Source organism: Bos javanicus, chromosome 11 (assembly GCF_032452875.1).
Source record: "Bos javanicus breed banteng chromosome 11, ARS-OSU_banteng_1.0, whole genome shotgun sequence".
Lineage (NCBI taxonomy): Eukaryota > Metazoa > Chordata > Mammalia > Artiodactyla > Bovidae > Bos > Bos javanicus.
In genome coordinates this window covers 105,268,937-105,288,836 of record NC_083878.1, presented here as the reverse complement: position 1 = coordinate 105,288,836, position 19,900 = coordinate 105,268,937, and the positions used below count along the sequence as shown (strand labels likewise).

General features: G+C 59.0%; 1 protein-coding gene across 3 annotated transcripts in view; it reads right to left on the bottom strand.

Moving 5' to 3' along the window:
* Positions 1–443: 443 nt before the first annotated feature.
* Positions 444–19,900, bottom strand: part of COL5A1 (collagen type V alpha 1 chain) — a 148,421-nt gene continuing 128,964 nt past the window's right edge. For 2 of the 3 annotated variants that reach the window (XM_061434160.1, XM_061434162.1), the window contains exons 62-66: positions 19,481–19,736; positions 18,207–18,319; positions 12,027–12,095; positions 8,170–8,403; positions 444–2,731 (exon numbers count right to left, since the gene is read on the bottom strand). In XM_061434160.1, the coding sequence (XP_061290144.1) occupies positions 2,585–2,731; positions 8,170–8,403; positions 12,027–12,095; positions 18,207–18,319; positions 19,481–19,736 (819 nt within the window). In that variant the 3' untranslated portion in view covers positions 444–2,584. Of the gene's footprint in view, positions 2,732–8,169; positions 8,404–11,896; positions 11,966–12,026; positions 12,096–18,206; positions 18,320–19,480; positions 19,737–19,900 lie in introns of all 3 variants that reach the window. The other variant, XM_061434161.1, reaches the window with a different exon arrangement.

Below are 19,900 nucleotides of genomic sequence, written 5' to 3'. Positions count from 1 at the left end.
AGATGGTCCGGCCCATGCCTTCCTTCCATTTTCTGTGACCACGGCCAGGGTGTTGAGAGTTTCCACTGTCCTGAGATTGGGGTCACACAGCGATTTAATGCAGGGGAAGGCCCTGGTCACACTTAAGAAGACAGCCGATCACATCTGTTTACGGTGGAAACAGTCATCTTGATTTATTGAAAAACTATTACAATTATTCCTCTGTTACACAGGTTTAAAATATTTTAAAATACTCTTTCCTGGGCATTACAGTGGAAACGTATGAACACGTCTATTGGGTTTTCGGGAAATGTACAATATGTCGCTTGACATTCTATTTGAAAGGGCCTGATGTCCTAGAATATTTACCATAGGTTTTCTTTTGACCATTTTCCTTTTCTCTTCAATCAACATCTGTCCAATTATATAGATGAGGGGAAAAAAATAAAATTACACCAAAAGAATTTCTGCAAATATAAGAAGTAATTTTATTGCAATATATCATAGCTAAGTGGTCTGGGGAGAATGGGACACGTTTTGACTCAGTACAAATTACAACAGCTTTGAAGGGACCAATGGAGAAGAGATTGACAGAATGAGAGGAGAACTTGGTGGGATGAGAAATCGAAATGGAATCACATGACCTAGACAACACCCACAGGGCGCCCCGTGGCAACGATCCGATATGGCTTTTCTATCCAAGAGATGAAGGACAGGGTCATTGGCAGACGCTGGCATCCTGGGTTCGGAAGAATCTCAAAGCCAGACTTTTCTTTGGCAAGAGCAAGACTCAATTTCCAGGGGATTCGGGAAATCCTCGTGGTGGTGGTGGGGGGCGACTCCTGGGTTGCTCTGCTGTGGTTTCCTAAGCTGGAACCGCGGTCCGATGGGGCAGGGTGGGCGGAGAACAGCACCAAGGCCGGGACCCACAACTCCTCCTGAGGGGGCTGCACAGGGCCCCAGGGCCCGTCTCGCTTCTCCCATCCTGGCAGGAAAGGGCATTGCACAAGGGCAGCTTTTCACAGTAAAGGAATCACCTTTCCTGCCAGCCCAGCAAGTCCTCGCCCTCGCACGGTGAGGAGGACCGGTACTGGATGGAGCCTGGCTGGCCCGAGCGCCCGAGCACCCGAGACCCACGCCCAGCACATTCGCAGACGGAAATCCAAATTGCTTTCGTGGGGATGAGGCACAGCTGGCGGCCCCGGCGGGACTCAGAGTTCATTGCACATTTGTCTGTCTGCCGAGGCCACACGGAGGGCAGCCCCGCTGAAGGCCAAGTGCTGCCTCAATTCAGTTCTTGCAAAAAAAAAAAAAAACAAAAACAATGCAGAAATTAGCACCACAAACATTCGGCAACTGAATACAATCTGCCATCGTTACACTGTGGGAGGCGTCCGCATATTGTGTGTGTGTGTCTTCGGATCACAGACGCACAGCCTAAGAGTGGTACCCCGCCTGGAGCGGCATCGCTGCTGTCTGGGAGGAGGGCAGGGCCACGGGAGGGCAGGTGGCAAAAATCTAGATGGTGGCGGCGAGAGCCAGGAGGGAGAGAGATGGGGATGGGGAACGAGGCCCAGCAGGCAGCCCCAGGGCCACCTTAAGGAGATCTTAACACGTAGCACCACAAGAGGAGTGTAAACATAAGCACCAATTTTCACTGAATTATCATCGACAGAAAATGCGGTTTCCCTGCCCTGGACATTCTCCCATCAGGCTCTGCAGGAAGAAACATGGAAAAAGGAAGCAATTAAAATTAATTTAAGCCTGCGTTTTCATCTAAGTGCATGTGGAGAAGACAGAGTGTAAAATCCTTTTTCCTTTTTCTCCCCGTTTAAAAAAAAAATCCAGAGCGAATCAAAGGCCTATCTGAAAGGGGCACAGCCACCTGCTTTGTGAATGGTACGGTGAACGCTCTCTGCCTTTGGCAAGTTCCCAATTCATCACACGTCCTGGAGAGGGCGGGGGTGTGGACTGCCTCCCGGCACACACGCCCCGGCCGTTTTTCCAACTCTCCCAGTGGGACTGCAGCGGGGTTCACAGGCATGATTGAAAGTCAGGGACACTGAACATGCATGACAATACAATACAAATATTTACTTAAAACTCACAGAAACAGAAGCACCTTTAATCCATCGCAAAGGCACACACAGGATGGCATTTGGCCTGTGAATGGATCTTGTTAAAAACGGAGGCTCTGGAGGGTGGGGTGACCTTTACAAGGCTGGCCTCAGAACAAGGTTTGAAGGTCAGGGGACAATACGCATCTTCAAGTTGAATTTTTTTTTTTTTTTAAAAAGGCTTGATCTCCAAATACGGCAGCCCTACCCTTCTCCGTGAAGACCATCCACGGGCTCGGTGGGGGGGCCCCGCTCCCTTCCCAGGGAATGCGGCGTGGCTGGGACAGGGCTGCCGGAAGCAGGCGGCTGCGGGGCGTCTAGGTCATGTGATTCGGCTCCGGGGTGGGGGCGCGGACGCGGCTCTTTCCCTTTGCTCTCGTGCGGGGCAGCCCGGCGCCGTGGGAAGGGCAAGGGGCCCTCACTGTCCGGACGCCCGCAGGCGGCGCGCTGAGGTCACAAGGTTGCTCTTGGGGCCGGGCTCGCGGCTCCTAGCCCAGGAAGCAAGCCGGCCCCACTTCAAATCCAAATTTCTGTGACGCTTCACCGAAGTCGTTGAACATGATGTCGACGATGGGCACCTGCTCCACCTTGGGTGTGTCGATCTCCAGAACCGTCTTCTGATACCCCTTCTTCGTCTGCGGGGCGTGGGGCGGAGGGGAGAGGGATGGGTCAGCAAGGGGGTTCCACGTCCGCCACACCCTCCCTAGCTCTGAAACCCACCCCCAGCAGGATGACCGCTGTGGGAGTAGGCAGCTCAAGCCAGGACATCCATCCAGCCCCAACACTTGGGAGCAGGACGCAGTGTAGGGAGGCTATGCTGAGGGTCCCCAGCCCGTCGGGACCCACGCTTCCATCCCCACCAGCTGGGAGCCCCCCCATTGAGCCGCAGGTATCTGCCCCAGGGCAGCCCAGCCAGGATGAGTCAGCCCTCCTCAGCTCCAACCACTGCCTCACTCCCGTGAGCATCTGAGTTACCGCCCAGCACCACCCTGGTGGACGTGAGCCCCACCTTCCGAGTGGGAGAGTGAACCCCCAGGGGTACAGAACTGCCCCAGGAGGGTTGGCTCCCCTCCCCCACCGGCCATGTCCCCCAGAATACATGGGAGCCTCCCACACCCAACCCTGAGCACCAGGACACCCGTCAGGGATGCACTGGTCCCGCCCCCGGCAGCTCCCCTCATCTTGTGAGGGTCTGGGATCATCGCAGACGCCACCTGCCGGCCTGTTCTGGACCAGTGGTCTTCTCTGCCTCGCCTGAGACCAGGTGTGGCCTCGATGGATCCGGTCCCAGGGAGGCTGTCCCTCCACCACCCAATCCCCCACAACGCGTGACTAGTCCAGGGAGAAGGCAGCACCTCCTGGGGCCTTGACCCCCTCCAGCAGGATGGCGTGGGCACGACCCTCTCAGGGAGACCATAACCATCACCTGGGTGACCACAAAAAGCCCCCGGAGCCCCATGTGGCCCTGGCAAGGTGGTCAGTGAGTCCAGCTGCTAGGAGGTGGCCTCCACTGTCTGGGTGGCAGGCTTCAGTATGGCCCTGGTCCCTGATTTCCCGGTGGATCGCTCCTCGGGGGAAACCTGCCTGGTGAGGACAGCCTCAGGAGGGAGCTTCACATGTCAGTCGCTCAGCAACCTCAGGCACCTTCAGGGACTGACTGTGTGCGGCCCCAGACCCGATGGGGAAGCCTTACCCCCTGGGTGACTGTGTTGGGAGGTCATTAGGTCACTGGGATGGGGCCTCATGAATGGGATTCGTGCCCTTTTAAGAAGCAGCTGGAATGCTAGCTCTTAACCCTGTGTGAGAACAAGGGGAGATGGGGCGGCCATCTGCAGCCCGGGGGAGGGCCCCTACCAGCCCGGACATGAGCCTCCAGCACCGCAAGGATGACTGTGTGCTGTTGACAAGCCTCTGGTCAGCAGTGAACTGACCAGCAGCTCAAATAGACCAGGACAGATGCCGGGCCAGAGCCAGCCCGCTAAGCTACCCCACATTCGTCAACCTCCGAAACCAAATCGGGTGACTAATATCCGCTGTTTTAGGTGCTAAATCTGGAGGGTAACTTGTTACTAGCAATGGATGACTACCGTACTTGCTGCAGCTCATTTTCCTCCACTGGAGGACGGGTAGCTGTGCTCCAAAGACGTGGAGAGGATGGGCAGAGCCTCATGGAACAGAGTTCCCGGCCCAGCCTCCATGAAGGTGCGTTTGGACTGAGCCTGGGAGCGACCTGCTCTGAGTTTCCTTCAGAATCTCCACAACCTGCAGACTCGCCTCCCCTTGGCCCTGCCTTCACAGGAAGGGAGCACCCTCAGCGGGCCAGGCTGGGACTGCTTGAACGCCAGGATCAACACTTCAGAGTCAAGCTGCGTCCTCCTGTGAGCTTGTTAGTACCGCTGGCTTCAGCCCGTCCCGGGGACAGAATTCAGGAGGCCGAGAGCGGGATAGAGAGCGGGATGCGGCATCTGCGTGGTTTAGGTGTATCTCGGGCAACTCTGACACGCGTGGGTCACGGTCATCGTCTGAGTAACACTATCTGAAGGACCTGTCCAGCGGCCAGGAGCTCAAGGGCACAGATGCCGTGGGCTCCCAGCAAACCGGCCGCGGCCCGGCCTGGGGGGAATACCAGCCCTCCACTGCCAGGGAAGGGGCTAAGGACCACTGCAGCCCTGTGGGTGCTGGGAGGGACTGGCGGGCAGCGGGGTTGGACTCAGGGCCCCCAGGGGGGATGCCACCCTCGCCTCTTCACCCTCCCTTGGCTGGTCCAGCGAGGATGGTTCAGAGTCCACCCATCCCTCTACCCCAGCTCTGGCCCTGGTCCGACCACCACCCAGCAGGGGCTCGAGTAGATGGCTGCCCTGGCCTCCGATGGGCCTCTGCTGTCACGGGGAGCCGGGCAGCCCGGCTTGCCTCTCCTCCACAAAGAGGCCTTGGCGGTGCCAGTGCCCGCCTCCTCCTCCCACCAGGGACGGCAGCGTGTGCCGAGCTGGCAGATGCTTCCTCCCGGATGGATGGGGCCCCAGGGCTGCAGTTATCAGAGCGCTCAGAGGGGCCTCCGTGAGCACTGGGCTCCATCACCCCGTCACTCCTGAGGCATAAATAACCATCACGGGCTGGCAAAGGCCCCCCGGGGTGTGCGGAGCTGCATAGACCGCGGGATTTATGTGGCGGAGCTCCTGGGGCCTCCTGCCCAGTGATTCGAGCCTCTGCACTCAGTGGCCCCCCCACCAGGCTGCGCAGCTGCACCACACCAGAGTCCAAATCCCAGTGTCTTCGGTCCTCACTACAGTGTGGACCAAGCGGGCCTCCAGGGATGCAGGTCTCTCTGCCCCCAGCCTGCGTTCCTCGAGCCTCCGGCACAAGTGCCTGTGAGGGGTGTGACCTTTCAAGTCGTGGCTGCACTTCCGGCGGGTGGTGGCGTGGCGCGGGGTCAGCAGAGCACGGCCGCTGCAGGCCGTCCTCCAGAAGCGCCTGGCGCCCCAGCTCCGTGCTCCACCCGGCCCGGGCCTCCCCACGTCCCCTCTCCTGCCTGCCCGCTGAGCCCGTTTTCCCCATCAGCTGGGTTACTCTCTTTAGACACGACCTCTCCACCTTCTCAAAGACAGACTCTTTCCAGGAGTAAAAACATCAAGGGCCGAATGCAGATATTTCCATGATGCCAAGTCTTGCTTCTGTGCCTGAGGTGCCCGGAGGACCGGCATGGAGCATAGCAATGATCTCCAGGGTTCCTGGAGTCAAAGCAGCCGACTGCATCTGTGTTTCTCTCAAGGAGCAGCTCAGGGCCTGGATCTCACGTGGGCCTCGGGGTCGGGGTGCCTGGGCGGCAGGGCTGGCTTCGGTGGGCGGAGATGAGGAGCTCCTTCTGACCTTCTCTGTGACTCGGAACCTGTGACTGTCCATCCTGAAGCATGGTGGCCCCCTGCCAGGCACTCTTGTCCCCAGAGGGGTGCGTGGCAATGCCACCTGCCCCTTCACCCCAGACACATTTTCCCAGCATCCTTTCAGGGAATGGCCCCTCTTCTGGAAAACCAGTCTCCGCCCTTTACCAGGTGACGCGTATGGGCCAACCAGAGTGCTTCCCTTTCTGCCAGGGGAGCCGGGGAGCTCAGCCCCACTGCAGGCTCTGCCCCAGGGCTGACCCTCCTCCCCAAGTCCTCATTTCTCCTCCTCCTCCACCTGACTGTCTCACGCTCGGGAGCCCGAGCTGCCCCAAAATAGGAAGGGCGATGATTCTGGGCTCACGGCGGCTGAGCGTGGCTCAGCGCTCCTCCGGCACATTCCTCCCGGAGCAGCCCTGTGAAACAGTGCTGTTCTTGTCTTCCTTTGTAGGAGGCAGACACCAGACAGGATTTTAGTTGGTGCCTCATGACCTCTGGAAGCAGCCTGGGGTTTGTGTCAGGAACGTGAGCGATGCTGGACGACCAGGGCTTCCGGAGCTTTGGGTCCTTTTTCCCGGGGTATCCTGCATCCCTTGACCTCAGGGAGGGACCCGCTCTGCACAGGCCACGGTGAGGTCCAAAGGACCGACCCACACCAAGGCCAGGGGCCAGGGCATCTGGGTGGGGGCGGCTGCCCTGCGGGGCACCCTGGCCCCATGCCTGCCCTGCACACACTCACCTCTAATCCCCAGCGAACCCTGGGGGTTGTAACTAGGTCCTTTTTTGGGAAGAAGGACTGGAGCTCCCACAGCCGAATGGCCCAGGCCAGTCCCAGCAGAGCAGCCAGGGGAGGAGGCAAGATGTGAGCCTGGTTCCACCTGAGTCCTGCTCTTAGCAATGGGTCAGCACCTGCCTTCCTGCCGGCCCGCTGGGCTCATCCCAGACGCCCCAGGCTGGCCAGGTGGCCAGTCTACCTTGACGGACCTTAGGGAGAACCCTCAGATCCCACATCCCCGACAGCATGGGACGCGAATGCAAAGGCAGGAGCAGTGGCTGCTCGCAAGCACGCAGAGGCAGCTTTGTGCCCGGGATGCCTGCCCCCCGCTGGGGACGCTTGTGACCAGCTCTGACACATGCCCTGGCCGCTCTGTTCAACAAGAGGGTTGGAGCCAAGTGTAAAAACCTCCAGAACCAAGAAGAACCAGAATGGATGCAGATGGTTTACTCCATGTGGAAATCCATGGGAAGGGCCCCAACTGGGACTGGGTCCTAGGATGGAGGGAAGGGCTTCCTGACCATAAGATGGGAGGCTGGCGCCTTCCAGAGGAGGGTGTCCACAGAGGCCGGCACCATGCAGCGGGCCCTGGACACCCAGCAGGGCAGAGCCTACACTAGCCAAGTCCCCCAAGGGAGCCAGGCCGGGCAGGGACCTCGGGCAGGGTCTCTGGAAGCAGGTGGTGAGAGGTCAGGGGTCAGACGTCAGAGGTGGCAGTATAGACCAGCAGGATGGTGATTTCTGGTGACCCCCCCCCGACCTCCAGCCTCGGACAGGCCACACGGGAGGCCCATCTGAGGGTTTTACCAGGACTGGGCCCCGTGCACGGCTGCGCTAAACGTCTCTCAGGATCCCAGGACAGAAGGACCCAGCTCAGTTCTAGGGGCTGACCCTCACTCTGGGGGGCACACGTAGGGGTGCAGGGGGGCAAGCACAGGTCCAGGGAGTGAAGGCAGCCCAGCCCTGGGCGGCCTCTCGGGCCTGAGCAGAGCATCCTTCCTAGAGGGCGGCACGGGGTCCAGGGAGCGGACCCAGTGTGGGCTGGGGATGTCACGAGTGGGCAGTTCCACTGCCTGCTGTCTGCAGACATCTCCCAGGATGGCCAAGTTCTCAGGGGCTCAGCCTCAGCTCCGGCCAGTCCCCAAAAGTGGAGGTGTCTCAACTTCCAAATCGGATCAAGAGCCCTTCACGGCATCCCAGGCTTCAGGGACCCGGGCTCGGACTCTCCAACCCCAGCACCTCAGGAAGGTCTGGCTGTGGGCTATGGAATTCCACGTCCACTAGCCATGGCCAGCCCTCACTGCACCCAGTGCCCATCACATGGCAGGTGCCCAGGAAACTCATGTCAAGCAAATGACCGCACCATATGAGACGTGTCCGGCCCTGCCCCGCCCCACCCCGCCTGAGCGCAGACACTCACGGCGCAGCCGTCCACCAGGGCGCGGATGTAGGGGCTGTTGTCATATGACATCTCCTCGTCGTTGGAGCCCAGGAAGCGCATGGCCTTGTCATAGCTGCCCGTGGCGGCGTCCTGCCAGGCCACCGACTGGTAGCAGTTGTAGGTGATGTTCTGGTGGGCAGAGGCGCTGAGCAGCCGCAGGAAGGTCATCTGGACGACGCCCACGGGGTTGCCCTCGGCGTCCACATAGGAGAGCTGCAGGGCGACAGGACGGGGGCTCAGTGGGGTGGGGACACATGGCCACCCAAGGCCCCTCGTCCATATGGGCGGGCTTGGGAGCTTCAGCCCTGAGCTGTCTCCTCTGGAGTGTGGGCCATGCCAAGGGCCCCACCTGGAAAGGAGCCACACACCTGGGCCCCCAGGCCAGCACTCACTGGCTCTCTGGGGGGTTCCCTGGAACACAGTGAACCCCACCTTGTTTCCTTCAAGGACCCAAGTAACCCACCCACTCCTTCTTGCCTGGCTGGTCCCTACTCAGCCTCCGGGGCCTGACTCATATGCTTCCTCTTCCAGGAAGCCTGCCTGGGTTAGATGTCCTCGCCCAGCGTGGCCTGGCTCAGTGTCCGTCTCTCCTAATGGCTGTAGGGCCCTCCATACCAGCACTGGACTGCTGTGTTGGGGTCCCTGGGGCCTGGTCTCTGGCCCTCCTTGGACCGAGAGTGCCCTGAGCACAGGAGCTTGGCGTGCACATCCTGTCTCTGTGCCCTGAGGCAGCATAAGGAAGGTGCTCACTAGATGATGCTGACCACTGGCTGGTCGCCATGATGTACAAAGACCTGACCGGGGCTGTGAGAACTGGACACAGAAAGGGCAGGAGGCCTTGGAGAGGGACGGGCCGGTTGGGCGTGAGATACGTGGTGCTTGGCCAGCAGACGGGAGGGCCAGCCTGTGAGAGGGTCACGGGCCATATGGCCAAGAGCCAGAGGCCTGGAGGGACTGGGCACTTCTCTGAGCACAGGGGGAAGGCCTCTGCTGACCCCTCCCCGGGCGTGGACCCAGGGGAGAGCACAGCCAGTGTGGAGGCCTAGGGGTCAAGGGGTCAGCCTTGCCCACGTGAGCGGGCAGCCTGAAGTCGGGGCGAGACACCCAGGAGAGAGGGCAGGCTGGTTCCCAAGTGACTCCTTGGCGTCACGGGCTGGGAGCTCAGTGGGCCGGTGCCGGGTGCCCTGAGGGACAGATCAGCTTCTGCACCTTCTCAATAGCGGCTCTGTGAGCTGCTGTGCCCAGCAGGGTCGGGGGTTCCCAAATCCCTGGGATGAGGCAGGTCTCTCCTCCCCTAAAGGCCCTCCTCTCGGATCCAGCAGAGCGAGCTCGGCCCGTCCTGGGTCCCCATCCGACAGGGGCGGGCTAACATCAGGGCCTGACACCCCAGGTCCTCCTGACACACAGCTGCTCCACCGTTGCTCTGGCTCAGACCCCGGCGCCTGGCTCAGCCAGGCAAGCGCACTGGCTGCCCCCAAGCACACAGAGGCAGCTTGGTGCCCGGGATGCCTGCCCCCGGTCGGGGACGCCTGTGACCAGCTCTGACACACGCCCTGGCCATTCTGTTCAATAAGAGGGTTAGAGCTGAGTGTAAATCCTCAGGAACCAAGAAGAGCCAGAAAGGATTACAGACGGTCTACTCTGTGGAAATCCACGGGAAGGGCCCCAAACACCCGTGCTGATCACACGAGGGGCACTTGAAGTCACTACTGTCCTTGTATTTAGAGATCTCTGTGTGAGGATGGCTGATGGCGGCGAGCCAGGCCCGGCCTCCTGCTCCTCCCCACCCGGGCGGGGAGAGCGCAGAGCGGCCAGCCAGCTCCCCACGTGGCCGCCGGCCACCGACCTCCAGCTGGACCTTGAGGAGAGAGAGGGGATACCAACCGCGGTCTGGGCTGTCGGCGTTCCTCCTGGAGGGAAGGTGACTGACTGGAGGCAGGAGGCATGCGCACAGAGGCGGGGGCAGTGCTGCACACAGAAGGACCTGAAGCTCCGGAGCCGGGCAGAGGTGAGGCCCGGGCTCTGCCCACCCCGAGCCCTACGCTGGCATCTCAGAGCCCTGGGTGAGCCCTCCCCTCCTGGGGAAAGGGGCCGTGCAGCGTCCCGTTGGTGACGCCCAGGGCAGCCGGCTGGGAAAAGCGCCTGTGTTTTTGGGGGGGAACCGCGTCTATGCCCTGTGATGCCCACTGTGATGGTCACAGGCAGCTAGAAACGATGCGGCCGGAACGTGGAGGAGACGCGTGGCCATCCCCGGAACCGTCCCTCACCTCCGGCCTTGGTCAACTGTCCGCGAAGCAGGACGTAAGGAGGAGGTGGGCTCGGGCCGGCAGCTGAGAGCGAGTGCTCTGCGCCCTCGTCTACGGAATGAGGCGGTGGGCATGGGGGTGAGGGCCCCTGGCTGGAGAAGCCCACCAGCACGGCTGCAGAAGGGGCCTGGCCCCGGCCCTCCTCCTCCTCAGTCCTGCGCCCACCCACCAGCATCCGCCGGGCTCAAGTGCCCTGGGCACTGCCTTCCCAAGGGGTACCCACTTCAGGTCCTTCTGCATGCCAGAGGCTCTGTCCTGAGGACAGCCCCAAGGCGGCACGGGGAGGAGAGCCAGCAGGAAGGAGGGGGAGAGGGTGCCTGGGTGTCTGCCCAGAGACAGAGGAAGCCCACGACAAGGCAAGGCGAGTGCAAACTTTGTGTCTAGAAAGAGCTTCGGTGACCGGGGCTCGAGGACACGGGGCGTGAGCTGTTAACAGTGAGCACGTAGCACCTCGGGGTCTGGATCAGGGTCCCCAGGGTGGACTGGTGGAAGGCCCTGCTCTGAGTCCCGGGGGAGAGCAGCCCTGGGCCCCTGGGGAGCCAACTGAGGGCGGAGGGTCAGGTCAGGCCCACACCCTGGACCCGAGAGCTGCTTCTGAGAGACAAGTATGTCCTTCCAGGGCGGCCAGGCGGACCCTGGCAGAGGAGGGGACGCAGGAAGCGAGGGGCTCTGGTGGCACCTGCAGTGTGGCCGCGTCTGGAACCTGGGCCTTGAGCTCATCGGGAAGGGGCACAGAACTCTGTGCTGGGCTCCAGAAATGGGCCCGAGTCAAAGGCCCAGAACATTCTGGAGGGGAAAACGCCCTCCCGGGCGGAAGCAACCACAGCCCCAGGGGATCGGGCGCAACGGGCCCCAGTCTCTCGACCCCTGGAGACCCACGAGGTCCAGTCCTTTCGAGGGACGCCAGCTGCCTGCACCTCCAGATAGACCGCTTAAGACTGGGTCCCCAGAAGTCAGCACAGGGACCAGCACGACTGTGTGGGACACAGCGGAGGAGCCCGCGGCCCCTCGGCCCCGGCCGCAGCAAGGGCGGGCCCGGGACATGAGCCCTGGAGGGGCCGGACGGCCTAACAGGCCGGGGCTCACTCCATCCGAGCTGCCCGCTAGGACTGAGCTAAATACACCCTCCACTCCTGGGGTCTGTGGTCTCGGTTCCTGGCAGACCCAGCCGGGGGCTCTGAAAGCCAGCCTCACGCCCTCCACCTGATCAGACAGCTGTCCAGCTGCCCTCGGCTAGAGTGGACCCCCGTCGGCGTGGCAGGAGGGGCCAGCCTGAGCCTGGCGGTCATGGTGGCGGAGCAGTTTGGCCAAAGGGCGAGAGCAGGTGAGGCGCTGGGGGTCCGTCCCATGCACAGCCGCGCCCGGCCGAGCCGCAAGCAGGCAGCCCCGGGGCCACTTACCAGCGACCCTCGCTTGTACTGACTGTACCAGGTGGAGGGCTGCTCTTTGGGCCAGCGGGCCATTTTACTCTGCAAGATACGAAACGGGCGGGTTTAAACCACACCGCACGCTCGGCAGAGGCCGTCTTACCAGTTTGCCACGCTTGAATTCACTGAACCAGGAACCCGGGTTTTCTTTGGGCCAAGAAGTGATTCTGGCCTAAACATCGAGGGGGGGAGGCAGGGGAGGGAGAGAAACAGAGAGAACGAGAGCGTTACTTCTGCCTCCTCGAGAGACACAGGTGCGCCGTCTCCCCGCCGAGCGGAGCAGCTGCGACGGCCGGCCGGCCCTTCCGGCGCCCCCCAGGACAGGCCTGTGACCACTGTGCGGACTGGCCCTGGCGCTTTCCAGGGGTCAGCACCGGCTCCACGGGCAGGATCAGAGTTTGCATCTGATCGCTTCCATGTGTCCAGCACCAAGTACAGAGCCTTGTGCTTGGCGACTGCAGAGACACGCCCCTGGAGCGGATGAATGAATGAAGGGGTGGGCGCACGGCTGCTCCTGCATCTCACCCGGGGAGGACAGGAAAGACAATAGGGCCAGTTACTGCTGACGCGCTGAGGGCACCCCAAGGGCATCCTCTCATCTGACCCCCCCACCTAGGGGCGATCTAGGAGCGCAGCTTCATCTCCAAGGCCTCTCCCTGGGAACAGAGTGGGCAGGAGACCCTCCCAGGGTCCAGCCAGGGGTGAGGTACACATGCGTTTCCCGCCTGTGACGTGCACTTTGGTGGCACATGTGGTGTGTGTGCCGAGCGGGCGGTGGTCATCCTCTCCGGGGAGATTGCCTGTGAGTCCAGCCTGTTCCCAGCTGTCCCTCTGGTCCCCTGCCTGTGCCGCGGGTCCTGGGCCCCATCCCCGGCTCTTCTCCTGCACTGGGCTCGCGCAGGGGAGCCCGAGCAGTCGCCCCAGGGGTGGGCCAGCGTGTCCAGCCCGCCTCCCGTCCTGCAGGCTCTGCCCCCAGTTCTGAGTCTCTGCTCTCGGTGCTGCGCTTGGCTAGCATGAGGGCCGCGTCCTCCCAGAGCAGGAGCGGGGCTGCAGGCAGGGGCAGGCCTCACTCAGACCTCTCCCGCTGCCAAGGGGGCCCTGCAGCCCGGGCGACTGGGCACAACGTTTCCACCTGCCCGAGGCTCCCAGCCTGTGGGCCCGTGGAGGTCAGCACACGAGCAGAGGAAGAGCAAGGAGCCGCGGGGCTCACTCAGTGCCCCAAGCCCAGCGTCCGCCCGGCTCCACCACCCGGGAAGGCTCCCGGGGGTTCCCCTGGCTCCCCGGGAGTGAGGCCGTCTGCAGAGGACAGACAGCAACACAGGGAAGTGGAACAGCTTTTTTCCACCTGAATTTCCCCTGGGGCCTCCGTCAGAGGCAGGGCCGGGGGCTGGGTTTCCTCGTGACCCACAGGGATCTTGCTTTCAGGACTGCGTTTCCCCAGGATTTAAAATCCCAGGTCGGGGGAGAGCGAGCATGAGCCAGGGTCCCTGCTGTGCCTGTCAGCGCAGGGCCTGCTCCTGTGGCCCCCGGGTGCACCGGCGCTCCCCGTGGGGATCGTGAACCTCAGGGACGGGCACCGCGGCGGCTCCCCTCGAGGGAAGCGGCTCTGGGCATTGAGGCCGCTGGAAAGTCGAGGACATGGGTGCCCGACTCCTGCCGGGGGTGACCCTGGACCTGCGCAGCTCCAGGAACTGGCCGCCTTCAGTTTGCGGCAGGGACGGGGAGCCGTAGGGGTGTGACATCATGGAGGAGAGTGTCCAGGAGGTGCAGAGGGCACCATGGCCCAAGACTGCACCGTCTTCCCAGCTAGAGCCCTCACCCTCCTTCCTCAGCTGCCCTGGGCCAAAGAGAGCCCGGCTTCCAATGCGTGCTTGAGAGAAGGCGACATATGCCAGAGACACACGCCTGTCCCTGCATGCCATCCACATGACATCCACATGCCACCCACACGCCACCCACACGCCATCCACATGCCACCCACATGCCATCCACGTGCCACCCACATGCCATCCACATGCCACCCGCACGTCATCCACACGCCATCCACATGCCACCTACATGTCATCCACACGCCACTCACACACCATCCACACGTCACTCATGCCATACACGTGCCATCCACACACCACCCACGTGCCACCCACATCACCCACACACCATCCACTGCCATCCATCTGTCACCCGTACATCACGCACATGCCACCCACACGTCAACCACACACCATCCACCCATCACCCACATGCCATCCACACACCATCCACACGCCACCCACACACCACCCACATGCCATCCACATGCCGCCCACGTGCCACTCACACACTATCAACACACCACCTACATGCCACCCACATGCCACCCTCGTGCCACCCACACGCCACTCATATGCTATCCACAAGCCACCCACACACCATCCACACGCCACCCACATGCTATCCACACGCCACCCACATGCCATCCACACGCCACCCACATGCCATCCACACGCCACCCACGTGCCATCCACACGCCACCCATGTGCCATCCACACGCCACCCACGTGCCATCCACATGCCACCCACACACCATCCACACGCCACCCACACGCCATCCACACGCCACCCATGTGCCATCCACATGCCACCCACACACCATCCACACGCCACCCACATGCCATCCACATGCCACCCATGTGCCATCCACATGCCACCCATGTGCCATCCACACGTCACCCACACACCATCCACCCATCACCCACATGCCACCCACACACCATCGACACACACTGGTTTACACCTGTCCACACACACAGACGCCACCACAGACCCAAGGTCTCTAAAAGACCACTGGTGACTCAGGTTGACACCTTACAAAATCTCCATGGATCAGAACCTCACTAAACAGACTATAAAGGAATGCATCGCACTCAGGAGCAAATACCCTAGAAGCTGCCACTAAGAACTTCAGCAAATGCCACCTTCTACAAGATGTATTTGGGTTACTTGGCCTTTAAAGTCCTTTCATGGGCTTCAGGCTGGTCTGAGGTCAGGACTACAGGGTCATTTTGGGAAGCATCTGACCAACCAGTGGTGGAAATCCTAGCTAGGGGGTAGTCGGGGGAAGATACCCATGAGCCAGGCACTCCTCAACCCTCCACACACGAGACTGAGCCAAGCCCGTCCCATCCCTAGCAGTTTCTCCTCAAAGGAAACTCAAGTCTATTTCTGGAGGAGATCAGTGGAGAAATAACTCCAGAAAGAATGAAGGGATGGAGCCAAAGCAAAATCAATACCCAGGTGTGGATGTGACTGGTGATAGAAGCAAGGTCCAATGCTGTAAAGAGCAATATTGCATAGGAACCTGGAATGTCAGGTCCATGAATCAAGGCAAATTGGAAGTGGTCAAACAAGAGATGGCAAGAGTGAACGTCGACATTCTAGGAATCAGCGAATTAAAACGGACTGGAATGGGTGAATTTAACTCAGATGACCATTATATCTACTACTGCGGGCAGGAATCCCTCAGAAGGAATGGAGTAGCCATCATGGTCAACAAAAGAGTCCGAAATGCAGTACTTGGATGCAATCTCAAAAACGACAGAATGATCTCTGTTCATTTCCAAGGCAAACCATTCAATATCACAGTAATCCAAGTCTATGCCCCAACCAGTAATGCTGAAGAAGCTGAAGTTGAATGGTTCTATGAAGACCTACAAGACCTTTTAGAACTAACACCCAAAAAAGATGTCCTTCTCATTATAGGGGACTGGAATGCAAAAGTAGGAAGTCAAGAAACACCTGGAGTAACAGGCAAATTTGGCCTTGGAATACGGAATGAAGTAGGGCAAAGGCTAATAGAGTTTTGCCAAGAAAATGCACTGGTCATAACAAACACCCTCTTCCAACAACACAAGAGAAGACTCTATACACGGACATCACCAGATGGTCAACACCAAAATCAGATTTGATTATATCCTTTGCAGCCAAAGATGGAGAAGCTCTATACAGTCAACAAAAACAAGACCAGGAGCTGACTGTGGCTCAGACCATGAACTCCTTATTGCCAAATTCAGTCTTAAATTGAAGAAAGTGGGGAAAACCACTAGACAATTCAGGTATGACCTAAATCATATCCCTTATGATTATACAGTGGAAGTGAGAAATAGATTTAAGGGCCTAGATCTGATAGATAGAGTGCCTGATGAGCTATGGAATGAGGTTCGTGACATTGTACAGGAGACAGGGATCAAGACCATCCCCATGGAAAAGAAATGCAAAAAAGCAACATGGCTGTCTGAGGAGGCCTTACAAATAGCTGTGAAAAGAAGAGAAGCGAAAAGCAAAGGAGAAAAGGAAAGATATAAACATCTGAATGCAGAGTTCCAAAGAATAGCAAGAAGAGATAAGAAAGCCTTCTTCAGCGATCAATGCAAAGAAATAGAGGAAAACAATAGAATGGGAAAGACCAGAGATCTCCTCAAGAAAATCAGAGATACCAAAGGAACATTTCATGCCAAGATGGGCTCGATAAAGGACAGAAATGGTATGGACCTAACAGAAGCAGAAGATGTTAAGAAGACACAGCAAGAATACACGGAAGAACTGTACAAAAAAGATCTTCACGATGGTGTGATCATTGACCTAGAGCCAGACATCCTGGAACGTGAAGTCAAGTGGGTCTTAGAAAGTATCACTACGAACAAAGCTAGTGGAGGTGACGGAATTCCAGTTGAGCTATTTCAAACCCTGAAAGGTGATGCTGTGAAAGTGCTGCGCTCAATATGCCAGCAAATCTGGAAAACTCAGCAGTGGCCACAGGACTGGAAAAGGTCAGTTTTCATTCCAATCCCAAAGAAAGGCAATGCCAAAGAATGCTCAAACTACCGCACAATTGCACTCATCTCACATGCTAGTAAAGTAATGCTTAAAATTCTCCAAGCCAGGCTTCAGCAATATGTGAACCATGAACTTCCTGATGTTCAAGCTGGTTTTAGAAAAGGCAGAGGAACCAGAGATCAAATTGCCAACATCTGCTGGATCATGGAAAAAGCAAGAGAGTTCCAGAAAAACATCTATTTCTGCTTTATTGACTATGCCAAAGCCTTTGACTGTGTGGATCACAATAAACTGTGGAAAATTCTGAAAGAGATGGGAATACCAGACCACCTGACCTGCCTCTTCAGAAATCTGTATGCAGGTTAGGAAGCAACAGTTAGAACTGGACATGGAACAACAGACTGGTTCCAAATAGGAAAAGGAGTATGTCAAGGCTGTATATTGTCACCCTGTTTATTTAACTTATATGCAGAGTACATCATAAGAAATGCTGGACTGGAAGAAACACAAGCTGGAATCAAGATTGCCAGGAGAAATATCAATAACCTCAGATATGCAGATGATACCACCCTTATGGCAGAAAGTGAAGAGGAACTAAAAAGCCTCTTGATGAAGGTGAAAGTGGAGAGTGAAAAAGTTGGCTTAAAGCTCAACATTCAGAAAATGAAGATCATGGCATTCGGTCCCATCACTTCATGGGAAATAGATGGGGAAACAGTGTCAGACTTTATTTTTCTGGGCTCCAAAATCACTGCAGATGGTGACTGCAGCCATGAAATTAAAAGATGCTTACTCCTTGGAAGGAAAGTTATGACCAACCTAGATAGCATATTCAAAAGCAGAGATATTACTTTGCCAACAAAGGTTCGTCTAGTCAAGGCTATGGTTTTTCCTGTGGTCATGTATGCATGTGAGGGTTGGACTGAGAAGAAGGCTGAGCGCCGAAGAATTGATGCTTTTGAACTGTGGTGTTGGAGAAGACTCTTGAGGGTCCCTTGGACTGCAAGGAGATCCAACCAGTCCACCCTAAAGGAGATCAGCCCTGGGATTTCTTTGGAAGGAATGATGCTAAAGCTGAAACTCCAGTACTTTGGCCACCTCATGCGAAGAGTTGACTCATTGGAAAAGACTCTGATGCTGGGAAGGATTGGGGGCAGGAGGAGAAGGGGACGACAGAGGATGAGATGGCTGGATGGCATCACTGACTCGATGGACGTGAGTCTGAGTGAACTCCGGGAGTTGGTGATGGACAGGGAGGCCTGGCGTGCTGTGATTCATGGGGTTGCAGAGTCAGACACGACTGAGCGACTGATCTGATCTGATCTGATCTGGAGGAGAAACCTTAATTTTGGAACTGGTTTTCATTTCCTGGTTTCAGCTTCTGGATTTCATTCCTGAAACTGCACACATTACACAGCAGGGCCCGGGGCCAGCCTCACCAGGAGAGGAGGTGGTGGGGGCGGGCACTCACCCCCTCGGACTTCTTGTCGGGGAAGACGCACGTTGACCCCCCTGCCGTGAAGTTGCAGTAGACCTTGAAGGAGTCCCGGGAGCAGCCTTGGTTCGGATCCACCCAGTATTCACCTGGATCACAGGGGCAGGGGCAGGGTCAGGGTCTAGGTCAGGGTTGGGGCCAGGCTGAGGTCAAGGTCCGGGTCGGGGTTGGGGTCAGGGTCGGGGTTAGAGTCAGGGTCGGGGTCAGGGTCAGGGTCAGGGTTAGGGTCGGGGCCAGTGTCAGGGTCTAGGTCAGGGTTGGGGTCAGGGTTGGGTCGGGGTTGGGGTCAGGGTCAGGGTTGGGGTTAGGGTCGGGGTCAGGGTTAGGGTTGGGGTCAGGGTCAGGGTTAGGGTCGGGATCAGGGTCAGAGTCAGGGTTAGGGTCGGGGTCAGGGTTAGGGTCAGGGCTGGGGTCAGGGTCTGTTTCGGGGTTGGGGTCAGGGTCAGGGTCGGGATTATGGTTGGGGTAGGGGACAGGGTCAGTGTCGGGGTCGGGGTCAGGGAGGCAGACTGTGAGAGCTGCCCCCTGGATGGTACAGAAGCAGCTGCCACTGGGTAGCCCAGCAGTCACGGGCACGGCCCGGCCTCACGCCACAGCATGGCCCCCTCTGGGTGACCCTAAGGGCCTCCCACTGTCCCTGCTGGGCCCATGGAGCCACAGGGACAGGCTTGTCCCCAGGAGCACAGCTGGAGGGTGAGGCCCACAGGGCCCGGCTCTGGGGACCCAGGAGGGTGGCTCTCCCCGCTGGGCCGGTGGGTGCTGGGAGCCCAGCGGTGCTCCGGGAATGGTTCCGGAAGTTCACGCACGTGGGGTCACAGTCAACAGCACGGGACTGGTTTGCGTTTGTATGGAATTCCGGAGTCTAAGCGGTGCTTCCCCAGGTGCCACAGCAAACTCCAGCACGAGGGCTCCCTAACACGGGTGCGGCTGCAGCTGGAGCGCACGCCTGACGGGGACGTGCTTTACCCCCGTTTACAGATGTGCAGCCCCGGCTCCGGGCAGAGCAGATGGCCTGCCTGACAACAACTGAGCTTAGACTACACTCTGTTCCGTGCGACCCCAGGCCTCGACCTCTTTCCTGGCTCCCAGGACAGCTTCCCGTTCTCCTGCGATGCCTCGCCAGGTGACGGGGCAGAGGCCCCTGCACCCCATCCCCCCAGGGAGGGGACCTGAGCGGGGCGCGTGCCCACCCAGGCATGGGTCCCTGCCACTGCCCGCTCTGTGCGTCCCCAGGCCTGCGGCCGCCCTACCGTCAGGGAAGTCGGGGTGGCAGAGCTGGAGGTCTTTGCAGGTGCGTGCGGGGTTCTGCGGTGTGCCCAGCGGCCGCTTCATCTGCTCGATCTCCAGCTTCAGGGAGTTGAGCGAGCCGAAGATCTCCTCCATGCCATCCGCATAGTCCATGTACTGCTCGCCCTCTGCGTCGTCCATCAGCTGGCTGGCATCAATATTCCGCCGGGTCCTGGATGCCTGGATCGGCAGGGGCTGGATGACCTCGCCTGGGGGGCCCTGGGTGCGGAAGAGGGCAGTGGTGGGTGGCGCAGGGCAGGGCCCACAGCCAGGGCCGCAGCTGCAGGCGCCTGTCCATCTCAGCACAGTCTTCTTCCCTTTTCTATGTCTCTGGAACATTCCACATGATCCCGCAGGGCCTTGCCCAGTGCTGCCTGACCCCT